Source organism: Sphaeramia orbicularis, chromosome 9 (genome assembly GCF_902148855.1).
Source record: "Sphaeramia orbicularis chromosome 9, fSphaOr1.1, whole genome shotgun sequence".
NCBI lineage: Eukaryota > Metazoa > Chordata > Actinopteri > Kurtiformes > Apogonidae > Sphaeramia > Sphaeramia orbicularis.
This window is the reverse complement of record NC_043965.1, coordinates 45,962,076-45,980,964: the sequence shown is the minus strand read 5'-3', so window position 1 is coordinate 45,980,964 and position 18,889 is coordinate 45,962,076. Positions and strand designations below refer to the sequence as shown.

The following is an 18,889-nucleotide window of genomic DNA, read 5'->3' as shown; positions in this document are numbered from 1 at the left end:
GTAACTGGAAAGACGTCAGGTGACCCCCGTGACCCTAGTGAGAATAAAGCGGGTTCAGAAATGACATGAATGTTGGATAATTCAGGGATGCATTCTTTTCACAGCTAATAGAATATGAACATTTGAGCAGGATCGTAAACTGTAATGTCCATAAGACATAATTTTATTTATTTATTTTTTGTGTGTGGTTTTTGTAATGGAATAATATTGCCTTGTGCACCATAGATATATCGTATCGTGACACTAGTATTGTGTTGTAGTATCGGGGTGGCCATGGCTCAGTTGGTAGAGTGGGTCCCAATAACCGAAGGGTTGCGGTTCGAATCCCGCTCTGTCCATGTGCTGTTGTGTCCTTGGGCAAGACACTTCACCCCCCCTTGCCTCCAGTGCTGCTACTCACTGGTGTATGAATGTTCGGTGGTGGTCGGAGGGGCCGTAGACGCAGATTGGAAGCCACGCTTCTGTCAGTCTGTCCCAGGGCAGCTGTGGATACAGATGTAGTTTACCACCACCAGAGGGAGGATGTGAGAGCAAATGAATAATGGATCCACTGTGTGCGCTTTGAGTATGCGTTCACCAGATTCTTGCTGATACACACTCCTATTTATGAGGCACTGGTAGCCATAGCACTGTCTAGTGCTGAACCTATTTATGACGTACAGGTAGCCAGGCGCTGTCCAGTTTTGAACCTATTTATGATGTACAGGTAGTCGTAGCGCTGTCCAGTGTTGAACCTGTTCATAAGTCACATGTAAAAAGTAAAAAGTAAAGTAAAATAAGCTTTATTGTCCCCCGGGGGAAATTCATCTTGGGAACAGTGCTACATATCATTGCGCCACAGACAAGATAAAAAACATCACACGTGGACACATTATAACAAAGACAGTTAGTTTGCCATGTAAAACAGACATGGACTACACATGACAATCACAACACAGAACATATAAAGACACCTAAAGTGCAGAGAGAAAAAAATGAAAGTGCTAAAGTGCTGTGTGTTTCTTGCACATTGCTCTATTGCACTAGTTCTTAACATTGTTTAGCAGCCTAATGGACGTTGGGACAAATGGTAATTTGAGGCAGTTGGTTTTGCACTTTGGCATACGAAATCTTCTTCCTGATGGAAGAAGTTCTTATTTGGAGCACAATGGATGAGTCTGGTCTGAAGAGATTTTGCTGCTTGTTTCATGACCAACTGGTTCTACACATTATCTATGGATTTATATTCTCTCATACTATAATCTTCATTGCTGTTTTGTGCATATTGTCCAGCCTGTTCTGTAGTTGTACTGATAGGTTGCCGTACCAGGCTGTGATGCTGTATCTAATGAGGCTCTCTAAGATAGCTCTGTAAAAAGTCAGCATAATCTGCTTGCTGACCTCGTACAGCCTCAGTTGTCTTAAAAAATACAGTCTTTGCTGCAGTTTGTTGCACAAGTTTTCTATGTCTGGTTTCCAGCAAAGATGGTTATCAATATGGACCCCTAGGTATCTGTATGTGGCCACTTGATCAGCAGTCTGGTCTTTGATGACCACTGGCTCGTATGTGGTTGTCTCGGATCAAGAACCATCTCTTGTGTTTTTGTCACATTTAAAACCAGATGATTTTTGTCACACCACGTAATAAAGTAGGCAGTGTTGAACCTGTTCATAAGGCACCGGTAGCCATAGCACTGTCCAGTGTTGAACCTGTTCATAAGGCACCGGTAGCCAAAGCGCTGTCTTCAAAACAGGTCCCCTTGATGACCCCCCTCAGCTTAGGGAAGAGGAAAAAATCACACAGAGCCAGGTTGGGTGAGTAGGGAGGTTGCTCCAGCACTGTGATGTTATTCTCGGCCAGGAACTATCGGATGCTCAGGGCATTGTGAGCAGGTGCGTTGTCATGGTGAAGCAGCCACCAGTTGTCCAGCCACAACTCTCGCCTCTTCTCACACACTGAGTGAAGCTGCTGGTCGATCATTTGGCCTGTGGCAGGAACTGGCAGTGGACGATGCCCCTCACATCAAACAATGTGATCAACATGACTTTGACTTTGGACTTGGACGTCTTGCTTTCTTTGGTCTTTGGCGACGTCAGACTCTTCCACTGAAGGCTCTGGCATTTGGTCTCCGGATCGTACTTGAAGATCCATGAGTCATGACCGGTGATGACTCTCCCTAGTAAGGTCTGGTTCACTTTCAAGATGCTCGAGGATGTCCTGACACACTTGCATGCGTCAGTCCTTCGGTCATCATTCAGCAGTTATAAAAGCATGTGGAAAAAGTTCAATGGCTGCAGAGAGCTGAGATCACAGTTAAATACTCCAGGGGGATTACTCTACTTTTGGATTTGAAATATATCTTTTTGTGACATCAGTCCTGGAACTTTCAGCCACACCTTGTATACCAACTCTATGAAAAGCAGATCATTTGACAAATTAACATGAAATCACCCACCACTAGCAGCTGCTCTGACTTAGTTCAGTTTTATCTGAGTATGTCATCAGTAAACCCTAACCCTGAACCGTTTGTGTTGATATGAGCTCAAAGTCAACCAGTCATTTTTACAGTGTAACCTATCTTCTGCCTCTGTCTTCCCTCTTCATAACAAAAAGGTACCAGTGACCAGGTTTGAGACCTTGGAGAAGTTAACTGTCGAGTTCCGTCTAAAGCAGCTTCTGTGGAATTCTCTAGAAGAATGGGACTCTTTACAGGATGGGTGGGGGCAGGTGAGGAGTCCTTTACCTTAACATCGAACACATGAACACAGGTCGTCTTACGTTCTGAGTTTGACCGTTTCCATCCCATTCCCAGAGCTCACTTCAACAGCTGGATCTGCAACAGTTTGACGCCCAGGTCAACAAATACAGCAAAGTATGTCAACCAGCTAGAGAAGGGTTTACCACGAACAGTGTGGTGTCTAGTCTAAAGGACAAAGTGGAAGTCATAAAGCAAAGGGTGAGGAGTCCATTTATTTCTAACCTCTAACTACAACTTTACAATTCAGTGGTAAAAAACATATCATTTATTTTATTTTCTTTCAGCTGCCTGTGATCACTGATCTGTGTAATCCGTGCCTGAAATCAGAGCATTGGATGTCACTGGAGCATGTCGTGGGGGTTTCCTTGAATGTGAAAGAACTTACTCTAGCTGAACTGGATGACCTCAATGTATTCGCCTACGGTTCTGAGATACACCAGGTAACACATAAACCTAGATTTCCTCATATGATGGCTATTGTTTTTATTTACTTAAGCTCAGGAGGTACTGGGTCTTTATCTGAGGGGAAACTTGTGTTTGAAGGAGGTCTTTGTTCCTAATTTCATCTGTTGAATAAATAGAAATGGTAATAATTAGCAAAAACCTCATTTTCCTCCACTCTTGTGTGTGGTGTTACATGTACTCTTCATTGCACTTTTCTACAAAACTACAAAACAGGGTAAAACTAACCTGTCTCACAATGGTCCTAACCCAGGATCTGCGAGCTTTACATCCTAAAGACTCAAAAAAGAAGGAAAAATGTGACCAGAACCATAAAAAAAATATTTAAACACATCTACATTTTTAACCATGAGGGGGCTGTTCTTCTGTAGTCTATTTGTGGTTAGTTTGTTATTTAAACTATTTAACTTTGTATTCCACTACAATAATGCAAAGTTTGGTGCATTTATGAAATTATACAACTACAATAAAGAAAACGTCAAGATTTGTACAATTTTTTAATCATATACACTATGTCCAAACAAAATTACATTATGTAATTGATAAAAAGCTCAACTTTCATGTATATGGGCAGACTTTTAAAACAGCCAAACTACTAACAAATGCAAAGTGAGTATCATATGTTAAATTTGGCAAAAAAAAATAATGTAGTGTTGGCATACATTTTGGCTTATATAATGTCAAAAAATGATTTTAGTCTGTATATAGCCTGCACATTTTTACAGATGGATAATGTTAGAACTGATTTAGGCCTATAACAATGTTAAAAAGTAATGGTTCATTCAGTTCATTTCAAAGTGCTCCTTATGTTTTTGTGTCAAGGGAGCCATAGAGAGAGGCTAAAGAGCCACATCTGGCCCAGGAGCCATAGGTTCCAGACCCCTGGTCTAACCCCAGCTCATGTTTCACTTCCTATACATTTCAAAAGTGCCGTAGGGTTTCGGTGAATAGAAACTGTCAGTTGGTTATCAGAGCTTTTAAAACTGGCCTTCCTGCTGTTTTTACACGTGACAATTTGATCGTCTTCTCAACTGAGATCGGACAATAACACAAATGAACGTCCTACAACAATAAAATGTTAAACAGCTGGATTAAAATGCTCCGTGTATTAAATTAGATATGTAGAAGTGAACATTGTGCTGACTGGCAGTGCATGACCCAACAGGCACCAGAACTTTACCTGTATCTTATTAGGCCGGGAATCTATTTGTTGATGTGGACCAGATGGCATTCTCCAGGGGAGACTGGGTTCCAGAGTTTAAGAGAGCAACTCTTGGAAAATCAGCTTTGTCTGTAAAAGTGGTGGGAAAGTGGAATTCCCTTCCCACTGATATCAGAGGGTCTGGCAGCTTTGCAGTTTAAAAAAATGACTTAAACTTTGGCTAATATCCACACAAAACTGTAACCATAGTTTAAGTTTTTTTTTTTTGCACAACTGAATCTCACTCAGGGCTTGACCTTTAAAGACACTGCTATAACTAAATGAGGGCCTTTAATGGTACTTGGCCGGAATGCAGTTTATATATTCAATATTTATCATATGTTATTCAGACTTTATTGTTATTATTGCATTTTTAGCTTGATATTACATTGTCATATCTGCATCTGTATTTCATTTTTACATTTTGTGTCAACTGTTTTATGTAATGTCCTGTCTTATATTCTGTATTTACTGTTGCCTGTTTACTACCCAGGGACTACAGATGTAAGTTAGCTCTTAGCTAACTCTGGTGCAATCCTTTGATTGCACACTGTCCCAGTCGAATAAACAGTAAAGTAAAGGAATGTCTTTTATTAGACATCAGAGTTTTAAGTCACTTCTGGTTGTCGTTGCGGGAATGTAATGCATTGTAAACTAATTTTACTGGACTTAACAAGACATGGTTACGGTCGTCTATAAAAGCAGTAAGTACTTTTTCCAAAAGTAATCTAAAACTATTGCGGTCGAGGATACAGTTGAGTAGCTGAGCATATGTGCTGACTTTTCTTCACTATTATTATTATTTTTGGATGCATCTTTATACACTGAAGAAGGTTGACTGCATTTCATTTATGCAGACATGTTGAATTCATCGAACACAATGGCACAAGTGAAAAGAGACTGACTGCAATTCATTCAGTGTGTCTGCATGTCAGCCTCCTTTCACTTATGTAATAATGTTCATACTTTGAGGTCTCCATCAGATAAACCCAATTCTTTTTCTTGTAGATGTCAGGACAAGCGTCCGGAGAGGCATCAGTTGAGAGTATTATTTCAAAGGTGAGTGGAAAAGTTCACTCATATTATTTACTCCATTGCAGAATCTGCTCCCTCCTGAATATTAGCTGTATTAAGCCTTAAAGATCCAAACACCCCCCTTTAAACCATCTACTGATATAAAACATGTAATACCTGTTGATCCACTAATCCTATCAATACATAAATAATTGGGATAAAATGCAGTCTGTCATCTTTTCATGGTCATCAGATATGACTCATTTGGACATCTAGAGGCTCCGTAGTTACCGTGTAAAACACCATCATCTTCTACAACATTGATTCACCAGTAAAAACCCATGGAGTTAGATCAATGACAGCAGATGGACACACTGGGTTTATATTCAGTTTAATGAGAGATTTGACTGAAAAAGTCAGTTTTTTCTCATTTTCTGTCTGATTTGATCTAATAACCAGAGCTTTTATGAACATTTACATGATCAGTGAATTAAATCCAGGAAAATACCGGATTTTCACTGAAAAAATGCAAAATGCTTTGGATAATGTAATAAATGATGATAAATCATGTGGAAAGACAAACAAATTTGGGACAAAAATAGTTATGACTCTTTAAGGGTTAATGATACCAATTACTGTACACAAAGAGCCTCCATTTGTAGATTGACATCTCACAATTACCTTCTCAAATAATGATTTCAGCCTTTTAAGATTTGCCAGATTTCATGTATTTCTGCTGTTTTTTGTCTGAGAGAGAACCATCAACATCACATTTTGCTTTAAAGTCAAATGATGCTTCAAGTGCAGTATATTGCACAGTTCAGTTCAGAGTTTTTAGAGCTGATGTGTCGGGTTGCAGAATTCTTTGTAGTTCGCTTTTCCCTGCTGACATGTCATAGAGCACAGGTGTCAAACATGCAGCCCAGGGCCAAATCTGGCCCGCCGAAGGTTCCAATCCAACCCGCGGGATGAAACTACAAAATTTAATATGAACAGTCAAGGTTGTCAAAAACATTTTGGTTCAGGTTCCACATACAGACCCATGTGATCTACAGTAAAAATAACACCACGATAAACCCATAAATAATGACAACTACAAATTTTCTTTGTGAAAAATTATGTGGAAAAAATTCAAGTGAAAAAAATAACATTACACTGTGAAAATATTTACATTACAAAACTATTCTTTCACAATAAAAGGCAAATAAATACATAAATAAAAACAAAGATGAACAACCTGAAATGTGCAATTGAACAATATTCTGCCTGTTACTAAATGTTTTGTGCATTATGGATCCACTGTGATCTATAGTTGTGTTAATAATAAGAGATGGAATATTGTAGAAATTGTTCAAATTTTAGTTCCAAACTCCAAAATTTTCACAATATTCTGCCTGTTACCAAATGTTTATGTAACATTGTGTGTAATGCACATATATAAATAATAAGTCGAGGCATAATATTGTTGAAATTGAACTAATTTTTCAAATGAAATTTCTGTTTTTTCAGGTTATTCACATCTTTTTGTAAAGCGTAAATATTTGCATACTTTTATTGTTTTTTTTTGTACTAAAACAAAAATAAAAACTTGGATTTGTCATTATTTATAGGTTTTTAAGTCATTATTTTGCTGGTCTGGCCCGCTTGAGATCAAATTGGCCTGAATGTGGCCCCTGAACCAAAATGAGTTTGACACCCCTGTCATAGAGTATGCCCATATTTGCAGCATGGTGGAAATGTGAAGAATATGTTACAAGCAGATTTGTTAAAGGGTGTCACAGCTGATTAAAATGAGTTCCCTGATCCAGTCTAAAGCAAACTCCACTCTCAAATTGGCAGTCTTGTTATGAACTGAAGAGTCTTACAAGAGGAAACAAATGTTCTGGGAGAGTAAACTGTCAAAGTGTAGGATACTATATGATATAAGATATTTAGGGTTAATTTACACTTTTGAGGAAGTGCATCCTGGTCCCCATTTCTCTCTATTTCACAATAAGCACCATAATATTTTCACTAAACCATGCTGTGCAGTTACTAGTGACATGTAAGTTGAATAAGTATCTGCTGTTGAACAGGTAGAGCATGTGTGGGAGACCACCGAGTTCACTGTGCTTCCTCACGGTGACTCCAAAGAAGTCTACATCCTGGGAGGCACAGACGATATTCAGGTAGGAACATACACCACACTCTTACACTTGTACCTAATATAGCAGTATTGCCAGATTCAAGTGTGTATGTATGTTTGTATATACCTCATTGTGTTGTTCTATGAAGGTACTCCTGGACGACAGCATCATCAACGTGGCCACAGTTGCATCTTCCCGTTACGTCACTCCCATCAAGTCAAGGGTGGACAAACTGCACAAAAAATTAGGGCTCTTCAACCAAACACTGGTAAAGGCGTAGAGTGGGAAACAATGCTCCTACTCTGGTTAGGACTTATCTGCCATGAAAACATTACAGTACATTTTAACTGTGGAATTAGCCTCACACAGCCCTACACAGCAGCGCCCTCTGGTGGCTGAAGTATCAGTCTGCTTGTAGAATAAATACAGCACATATAAAGAAACACTTAGCAGACTGAAAATAAACTTTGTGTCATACTTTAGACTGCAGGTTTTATTTATCTTCCTATTTTTTTATTGATCTTGTTTTGCAGGATGAGTGGCTGACATGCCAAAGAAACTGGCTCTACTTAGAGAGTATCTTTGTGGCCCCAGATATTAAGAGGCAACTGCCCGCTGAATCCAAAATGTTTCTTCAAGTGGACAAGTCCTGGAAGGAGATCATGGGGAAAGTTAATAAGTTGCCCAATGCCCTTAGAGCAGCCACACAGCCTAGTAAGTCCAGTTAAAAATAGGAAAGAGGGCAGACAGAAACAGAATCACACATGGAGAATCTTCTCTGTTCCTGTTTGCAGATCTGTTGGACATGTTTCAGAACAATAATGCTCTTTTGGATGAAATACGGAAGTGTCTGGAGGCCTATCTGGAGTCCAAAAGAGTCATCTTCCCCAGGTACACATGCTCAGTGTTAAGTTAGTTTACACAAATGTGCAGTGTTGAAGCATTTATCCTCTGTCTGTCTACAACAGGTTTTACTTCTTATCTAATGATGAGCTGCTTAAGATCTTGGCTCAGACGAGAAACCCCCATGCGGTTCAGCCCCACCTTAGGAAGTGCTTTGATGGCATTACACGTCTGGAATTTGCGTTGCTGCCTGAAAAGTCTCCCAGTGCTAGTGGAACTCCAATGGACACTGGAGAGCAGGAAACAGTCTATAGTAAAGACGTCCTGAACATGGTGTCTCCTGAAGGAGAGAAGGTCAGTTTAACAGAGTAACATACTACCCATACTACCCATAATACCCATAATACCCATAATACTACCCATAATACCCATACTACCCACAATACCCATAATACCCGTACTACCCATAATACTACCCATAATACCCAACATACTACCAATAGTACCCAATAAAAGACAAGGCACATGAATAATGTTTACACTAACCAATCAGATTTTTGTGTTTAATTCCAGGTGAGTTTGACTAAAGGTGTGAAGGCGCAAGGTAATGTGGAAGATTGGCTTTTGAAGGTGGAGGAGGCAATGTTCTCATCACTACGACGCCTCAGTAAGGTGGCCATAGCAGACTACCAAGTGAAGGCTAGAGAGGAGTGGGTGGTGGCTGGACATCCATCACAGGTACACACACAAACACATGTTCTATACACTGTTCACAGGTACACACACAAACACATGCTCTATACACTGTTCACAGGTACACACACAACACATGTTCTATACACTGTTCACAGGTACACACACAAACACATGCTCTATACACTGTTCACAGGTACACACACAACACATGTTCTATACACTGTTCACAGGTACACACACAAACACATGCTCTATACACTGTTCACAGGTACACACACAACACATGTTCTATACACTGTTCACAGGTACACACACAAACACATGCTCTATACACTGTTCACAGGTACACACACAAACACATGCTCTATACACTGTTCACAGGTACACACACAAACACATGCTCTATACACTGTTCACAGGTACACACACAAACACATGCTCTATACACTGTTCACAGGTACACACACAAACACATGTTCTATACACTGTTCACAGGTACACACACAAACATGCTCTATACACTGTTCACAGGTACACACACAAACACATGTTCTATACACTGTTCACAGGTACACACACAAACACATGCTCTATACACTGTTCACAGGTACACACACAAACACATGCTCTATACACTGTTCACAGGTACACACACAAACACATGTTCTATACACTGTTCACAGGTACACACACAAACACATGCTCTATACACTGTTCACAGGTACACACACAAACACATGCTCTATACACTGTTCACAGGTACACACACAAACACATGTTCTATACACTGTTCACAGGTACACACACAAACATGCTCTATACACTGTTCACAGGTACACACACAAACACATGTTCTATACACTGTTCACAGGTACACACACAAACACATGCTCTATACACTGTTCACAGGTACACACACAAACACATGCTCTATACACTGTTCACAGGTACACACACAAACACATGTTCTATACACTGTTCACAGGTACACACACAAACACATGCTCTATACACTGTTCACAGGTACACACACAAACACATGCTCTATACACTGTTCACAGGTACACACACAAACACATGTTCTATGCACTGTTCACAGGTGAACTTTCTTAGGTGGAGCTCCTGCCATGTCTAGCATTTAAATCTATGATAGACTGTGGAAGTACAAAAAATAGTGCTACTCCCTAAAAGCTGTTCTAAATTATAGTGCTTTGTTTAATTGGTTAGATATCAAAAGTGCAAGTTACAACTTCCAACTTCCAAATTATTTTTTTCTCTTTCCAAAATGATTTTTCACTGTTTGTTATAATATTATCCTCTGCAGTTTGCATTTTTTAAATGAAAATTAAGTTTTTTTTATATTTAGTTCACTGAGCATGTAGATGTCCATTAAAGCTCAGATTAAATTCAAAGCTTATTAGGTCTTATGGACATCAATGGCAAGATACCCCAAAACGTAAAACTTCAGACTGGTTTTAAATGGCCCAGTGATGGTATTAAATATCTTGGTATATTTATTCCCTTATCCCTACAGAACCTTTATGATGCTAATTATATCAAAATAATCCAGTGCATAAAAGGAGACCTGGATCGTTGGTCTGTGCTCCCTCTTTCTCTGCTGGGACATATTGAAAGCATCCGCATGAACGTTCTGCCACGACTTCTCTATTTATTTCAGATGTTGCCCATAGATATTCCTAAGCATGTTTTCAACAATTTGGATAAAATGCTGTCAAAATTCATATGGCAAAATAAGCATCCTAGAATTAGACTTAAAACTCTACAAGTATCAAAGTCCAGTGGAGGCCTCAACCTACCAAATTTAAAATTTTACTTTTGGGCTGCACAAATGAAACCCTTGATAAGATGGATTCAGGATAACACAAACACACGTTGGGTTAATGTTGAAAAACAACAATGTCAAGATCCCTTACAAAGCATGCCCTTTCTAGATGCACCCACTGGAGAGTTGTCCGACTGGACCAGGGTCACTTTTAAAATATGGAATAAAATAAAGTGTGCATTTAAGCTCCCAAAGTTAATTTCACCTTTGATAAATATTGGCTACATGAAGTCTTTTACACCCAATAATCTAGACAACAGCTTTAAAAAATGGTCAGAAAAGGGATTGATTTACCTGCATCAGCTGTTTGATGGTGGGATATTTAAGACATTTGAGCAGTTGAAAGATGACTTTGATCTCCCCAGTTCAAATTTTTTTAGGTATTTGCAACTTAGAACTTTTCTGATGACTCACAAGGAATGGGATAAATTCGCAAAACCTACACCCCTAGAAAAGTATCTGATAGAGTTACAAACTGGTGATGGAGAAAAGAAAGTAATTTCTAAATTGTATAATATTTTCTTATTTATGAATCAAAATAACTCCTCGCAGATAAGAGGGAGATGGGAGGCAGAGGCGAACGTGGACATATCTGAGGATGACTGGCGCGATGTATGTACAGAGGCACATCTGGTTACAAATTCTAATACATGGAGGGAGTTCAAATGGAAAATAATCATTAGATATTTCAGAACACCAGAAATAATGTCTAAGATGGATCCCCAACATCCCAGTTCATGCTGGAGGAACTGCGGAGCCCATAGAGCTAATCACACTCATATATTTTGGGTTTGTCCTAAGTTAAGTGTGTTTTGGAGGGAGGTGTTCAATGCCGTGAAGGAGGTTTTTAAAATGAACATCCCACAAAGCTTCACAGTGGCAGTTTTGGGAGTAATACCTGAAGGTCTGGATAGAAAAGCAGATAAATACCTTTTGAATATATTATTCACCGCTGCCTTAAAGTCTATAACCATCAGCTGGATGAAACCAGAACCTCCCTCATATAATACATGGATTCAAAAAGTTTGGGATATTTACCAGATGGAGCAGATCACACACTTGCTCCGGCTTCAGAAAACCATATTTACTAAAAGATGGGAACCTATGTTACCTTTACTACTGCAATAATATTTACTGGTGTTGCAAGAACACTCCATGTTATCAAAGTGCTGTCAATCTACCTCTGACAAAGACTTATATCTACAGCCTTTTTTATTTTTTTATTTTTTTTGTTTTTTGAAGTGATCATTGTTTGCTATAATTGTTACTGCTTTCTTAAATTTCATTATATGTGTCTGTGGAGGTGTATGAGAATATATTTGCAGCTGTGTAGGGGGAAAAGAAATTAATTGAACTGTATAATTGAATGTATAATTGTACTGTACTGAAAAAAAAAGAGAAAATTTAATAAAAATTAAGTTTAAAAAAAAAAAAAAAAAGCTTATTAGATCAAATCAGAAAAAAAAGAGGAAAAACTGACTTTTTCAGTCAAATTTCTCAGTAACTGAACATAAACCCAGTGTGTCCATCCACTGTCATTGATCCAACTCCATGGGTTTTACTGGTGAATCAATGTTGTAGAAGATGACGGTGTTTCCATGGTAACTACGGCACCTCTGAACGTCCAAATGGGTCATATCTGATGATCCTGAAAAGATGACAAACTGTATTTTACACCAATTATTTACATGTATTGATGGGATTAGTGGATCAGCAGGTATTAAACAGTTTAGATCAGTAGATGGTTTAGGTTAAAGGTGGATGTTTGGGTCTTTAAGGGTTAAGGATGTTCTAATCATTGTTAATTAACAGAGAATTGTAATTAGCTGCCTGCCAACTTCCAGAAGCCGATAATGGCTGAATTGATATTATTTGTTGTAAAACTTTAATGTAATTGGTATAAATGTTCATTCCATGTGAGGTTGTGTCCTCAGACCTGTCCTGCACATCAGTCTGTCTGTCTATTCCATAGGTGGTGCTGACCGTCTCTCAGATCATGTGGTGCAGGGACATGGATGCCTGCCTTGACGGAGACCAGGACCACTCTGCTGCATTGCAGGAATTTGAACAGAAGAACTTTGATGTAACCCACAGAACTTACTGAAACATTTGGTGTTTTATCTGCATCATACCAGCTGAAACTGACATGTCTTCCTTCTCCAGAGGTTGAATGCCCTGGCAGCTCTGGTGCGAGGACATCTGCCTACTCTGCACCGTAATATTATCACTGCCCTCATCACTGTTGATGTCCACGCCAGAGACATCGTCACAGATCTAGTCCAGCACAAGGTGAAGTTGGCCAGTGGTTGGACGTTTATACTATCATTTCTATTATTTTTACCTGTTCAATTAGAACTACAATCTAAAAAGAATGAGATTTAACACTGATAAATGCTGGTGCTTGAGAGTTGAAAGATATTCAAACCCCTACCTGTGTTTTAGGTGGATTCATCAGGTCTAAGTTAACCTTATCTGTATTTTAGGTGAGCTTGTTAACTTTAAGTTAACCTTAGCTGTGTTTTTAGCTGAGTTCTTCAGGTCTAAGTTAACCACATCTGTGTTTTTAGCTGAGTTCTTCAGGTCTAAGTTAACCATATATCTGTTTTTAGGTGAACTCTTCGGGTCTAAGTTAACCATATCTGTGTTTTTAGGTGAACTCTTCAGGTCTAAGTTAACCATATATGTGTTTTTAGGTGAACTCTTCAGGTCTAAGTTAACCATATATGTGTTTTTAGGTGAACTCTTCAGGTCTAAGTTAACCATATATGTGTTTTTAGGTGAACTCTTCAGGTCTAAGTTAACCATATATGTGTTTTTAGGTGAACTCTTCAGGTCTAAGTTAACCATATATGTGTTTTTAGGTGGAATCCAGGTCTAACTTTGAATGGCAGAGGCAGCTGCGTTACTACTGGGACATGGACCTGGACAATTGTGTGGCCACTATGGCTCTGTCCACTTATAATTATGGCTATGAATACCTGGGAGCCTGTTCCAGGCTGGTCATTACACCACTTACGGTAAGACCTTATTAAGTTCCACCAGTTATACTCATACATGGGAAGGAAGGTACACAGTAATGTGGACCAGCCAAAATGTAATGTAAACACAAATCCTGTTTCAACACATGGTTCAATGAAGCTGCAGTTAAAATGATCCCTCTGCTTATTGGGATAAAAACTCAACATACAGTTTGTGTTGTGTAGGAGCCAGATGTGTGTCTTCCATCATAATGTTGCATTCATCTTTTGCTGTGCTGTCCTTCTTTTGTGATTGTCTAACCCTGTGGGGCAGGATCGGTGCTACCTGTGTCTGATGGGGGCACTCCAGTTAGACCTGGGCGGGGCTCCTGCTGGTCCAGCAGGAACAGGTAAAACAGAGACCACCAAGGACCTGGCCAAGGCCTTGGCTATACAGTGTGTGGTTTTCAACTGCTCAGATGGACTCGACTATAAGGTTTGTTTCCGGGTTGTGTTTCTGTTGGTTTTACTTTGAACTCATCACAGATAAACATCAACCTGTTTTTGATCCTGAACAACTTTACTGCTGCTGCATTTCTTTGATCCAGATGCACTGATTCCAGACAGCTGACTGCCTGGTGTTAATTGTATTTACTATTGCATGCCGTTAGATGGCACTGTTGTGCTTTTTTGATCCAGATGAGCAGCACATACAGATGAAGTCAGAAGTTTACTTATATCTGGGTTATATATGTTCAACCTCAGTTTGTCACACCTCTAAACATTTAGTTTAATATAGTTTATATTCCCTCTGTTAATCAGGCCAAGTACTTTGTTTTGCCTGTGACATTTTATTGTAATTTTAGAGAGAATGTACAATTTCAGCTTTTATTTGCCTTCACCTCAGGGGTCAGATGTATTCATACGTTTTGTGCAGGGAACACACTTGAAACCAGAGACAGAAATGGCAGAACTTGAAAACACACACCTTCCTTTATCTTCCTTCATCTCTCTTACCTGTCCAAATCTAGACACTAATTATAAATACAGATGACCTGCTGCCTTTTGACTCTGCTATCACATTGCTGAGCTTCTGTGATAATCTGGAGTGCAGTGGAATCACATTGAATAGAAGGAGCGATCGGTAATTTGAGTAGTTAATTATGGTTTTAAAGCAACTTTGAATGTGCAAAGATTCCTGTCAGGGGGTAGATTGTCTATATCCTGAAAAGTCAGTAAGGAGTTAGTGTCCCTCCTCTCAGATATCTTGAACTACAGTATGCTGAACGGTAATTGTGAAATTATGACCTAAAATTCCAAACAACTATGAAGCACTGCAGCTTTAATATTTGGTGTCACTGTCTTTAAATAGTATCATTTCATGTAACTGCTACTGCTACTCTTACTCTGAAATGTCAAATAATCCAAATATAGTAGTAAATGAACAGGCCGAGGGAACGTGTGTTTTATTCTGTTTCTGTAAAAACCAAGGTGTACATAAACGTCCTGCTTACACTGTATTAAAGACACACACCTCAAAGACCTGACGCTTTGTCATTATTAACTTCTCGTCTTCTTGATAATATTTTATTGTTTTTTTTTTCTTTAATTTGTCTGTTTTGTCTTCCAGATGATGGGTCGTTTCTTCAGTGGACTTGCTCAGTCTGGAGCTTGGTGTTGTTTTGATGAGTTTAATCGAATTGACATCGAAGTGTTGTCTGTCATTGCTCAGCAGCTGATAACCATACGGAATGCTAAAGCGGCTAAGGTACATGCACAAATATACAAACACAAAGTTACAGGACTAAATCAGCTTATAGTTTACCGTTTTTAAACATATGCAGGCAAGTGTGAAATTAGAATGAAACAACCCAAAAAAGTATTTACTGTTCTTTATTTCTTGACTCTTCTCCATTATGAGAGAACACTTGGGTTTATTCAGTCTTTCCCGGGAGAGTCTATCCCAGTTACCTATGGGTGAAGGTAGGTATGGCCTGGACACATCACAAGGTCATCATAGGGTTATGAGATAATACAGAATAGTGTTAAAAGAGATTGGGGTCATTGGTTGGTTAAGCTCAACAGGTTTGGCCCTCATCACTACACCACACTTTCAGACACTAAACCTTAACCTTAGGAGCGTCCAGTGTACAGCTGAAACTATTATCGATTAAACAACTCCAATCAATTAAAAAAAAAAAAATCCCATTACAGTTTTCCTGAATTGAAGCGTTAATTTCTCTGCTGTTAAACATTGGTTCCATTGTTGTGTTTCACACAAACGCTTATTGTGATGCACATGACCCCAGGATCAACACACAGTTGTATATTAGTTCCATGTTCAGTTGGTAAAAGTTAGTCAGTTGGATCCAAATGTGTTGAAGACTGACCTGACAGATTGTTTATAGATGTCATTGGACTGGTTTGGTGTTGTTTATATCTATAGATATTTTTATATATACTTTTATGCTGTTGTTATTGCTGTTGTTATTTCCATATAGATATGTTTTATATATCCTTTTACTTTGACTTTTATTGGTTCTGGTTCTGGAATAAAGGACAAGTTGTTGGCCATTTTCAGACATGATTTTTCACATTTTTACACATTTTTTGCCTATTCAGAGAATAATTTATTTGACTCAATGAAAACAATTGATAGATTAACCAGCTGCAAAAATAATCAATAGCTGCAGCTCTAATATAGTTCATAAAGTCAGTACCTAACTGCAGAACAACAACATTACCTGAATACAGTACATAAATAAAATACCCAATACATAAACCTAGTATGTAAACATAGTGCATATATAGTACATAATACATAGATAATTATAGTGGTCCCTCTTTAAATATAACAAAAATTGAAACACACACACACACACACACAGAGTTAACAAAAAAAAAAAAGAAATGTCAAATAAAATAGTGCAAGTTATTGGGAGATTGTCAGGTTCCATAACCATTGTATGAACCTCCCAGTCCCTCCCAGTCCCTCCCAGTGTCACAGGTATAAAATGGAGGTGTGAATGCATGTATTTATGTATGAATGCATGTATGTATGTATAGATGAATGTATGTATGTATGTATGTATGTATGTATGTATGTATGTATGTATGTATGTATGTATGTATGAATGCATGTATGTATGAATGCACATATGTATGTATGAATGCATGTATGTATATATGAATGCATGTATGTATGTATGATGTATGTATATATGAATGTACATATGTATGTATGAATGCATGTATGTATGTATATATATATATGAATGCATGTATGTATATATAAATGCATGTATGTGTATATAAATGCATGTATGTATATGTGAATGCATGTATGTATGTACAGGGTGGGGAAGCAAAATTTACAATATTTTGAGGCAGGGATTGAAAGACAGTGTATGACCAATTAGTTTATTGAAAGTCATGAGAATTTATTTGCCACAAGAAAATTTACATAATAGAAAATGTTTTTATTCTATGTGTCCTCCTTCTTTCTCAATAACTGCCTTCACACGCTTCCTGAAACTTGCGCAAGTGTTCCTCAAATATTCGGGTGACAACTTCTCCTATTCTTCTTTAATAGTATCTTCCAGACTTTCTCGTAATAGTTTTGCTCATAGTCATTCTCTTCTTTACATTATAAACAGTCTTTATGGACACTCCAACTATTTTGAAATCTCCTTTGGTGTGACGAGTGCATTCAGCAAATCACACACTCTTTGACGTTTGCTTTCCTGATTACTCATATGGGCAAAAGTTTCTGAAAAGGTATGGAGAATAGTGTTAGGTATGATTATGACATCAATATATGTTTGGTTTCAAAACAATTGACGTAGTGCCTGCTGAGAAAAAACAACTAAATGTTCATTGTAAATTTTGCTTCCCCACCCTGTATATATGAATATATGTATATATATATGTGAATGCATATATATATATATATATATATATATATATATATATATATATGTGTGTGTGTGTGTGTGTGTGTTTATATATATATAAATATATATAAATATATATATATATATTCATTTATTTATTTATTTATTTATGTATGTGTGTGTATATATATATATGTGTGTGTGTGTGTGTGTGTGTGTGTGTGTGTGTAGAAAACACACTCACCAGGTCCGTCACTCTTGGTAAAAGGCCTTTACTTGTGTGTCTTTGTCATGTGATCAGTTTACAGAGGATCCCAAAGGTCTTTTCTCACTGGTCCCACATCTCAGATACCAAACCCTCAGTATTGTGTGGATTTGACTTCCTTAAGTAAATGTTTAAGACATTAAAGTCATGCACATTAACAGGAACAATTCTTTGAACTGTTATGTTGTGCAGCTGTCGAGGTTTCGATTCGAGGGCAGAGAGATCAAACTGCTGAACACCTGTGCTGCATTCATTACCATGAACCCAGGCTACGCTGGGAGAACAGAACTACCAGACAACCTCAAAGCTCTGTTCAGACCCATCGCCATGATGGTGCCCAACTACGCACTCATCGCTGAGGTCCTCATCAAAATACAATCATTTTATAGACACTAAAAATATAAGTGTCCTGTTTCCTATACCTGTATCTTAATTCAATGTTGGTCTGTGTCTTTTGCTATGTGGTCCTACAGGTGATTTTATATTCAGAGGGATTTGAGTCCAGTAAAGTCCTAGCGAGGAAGATGACTCAGATGTACAGGTTGTGCTCAGAGCAGCTTTCCCAACAGGACCACTACGACTTTGGCATGAGAGCGGTCAAGTCTGTCCTGGTTATGGCAGGGTCAGTGCTGATCCAGATCTGATCTATTCAGAACAGTCATAACTAGCACCAGCTGACACACAGGCAAACACACACATCCTATTGTGTCATTATTCATGGTTTTAGCGTCAGTATGCAGGATAAACAGTAAGAGTTTTGGACTCCTTGACACTGTTTTCAGCTTTTTACTTTTTTTTTTAAATGGGCGATGCCAGTTTGTTGGGAGATTCAGGTTGTTCCGTACTGAATT

General features: G+C 38.4%; 1 protein-coding gene across 1 annotated transcript in view; it reads left to right on the top strand.

The window, feature by feature from the left end:
* Positions 1-18,889, top strand: part of dnah6 (dynein, axonemal, heavy chain 6) — a 121,574-nt gene that overhangs the window by 61,916 nt on the left and 40,769 nt on the right. Inside the window, 5 exon segments of the mRNA XM_030144237.1 lie at positions 13,785-13,940; positions 14,215-14,376; positions 15,511-15,648; positions 18,231-18,398; positions 18,512-18,660. Of these exon segments, the coding sequence (XP_030000097.1) occupies positions 13,785-13,940; positions 14,215-14,376; positions 15,511-15,648; positions 18,231-18,398; positions 18,512-18,660 (773 nt within the window).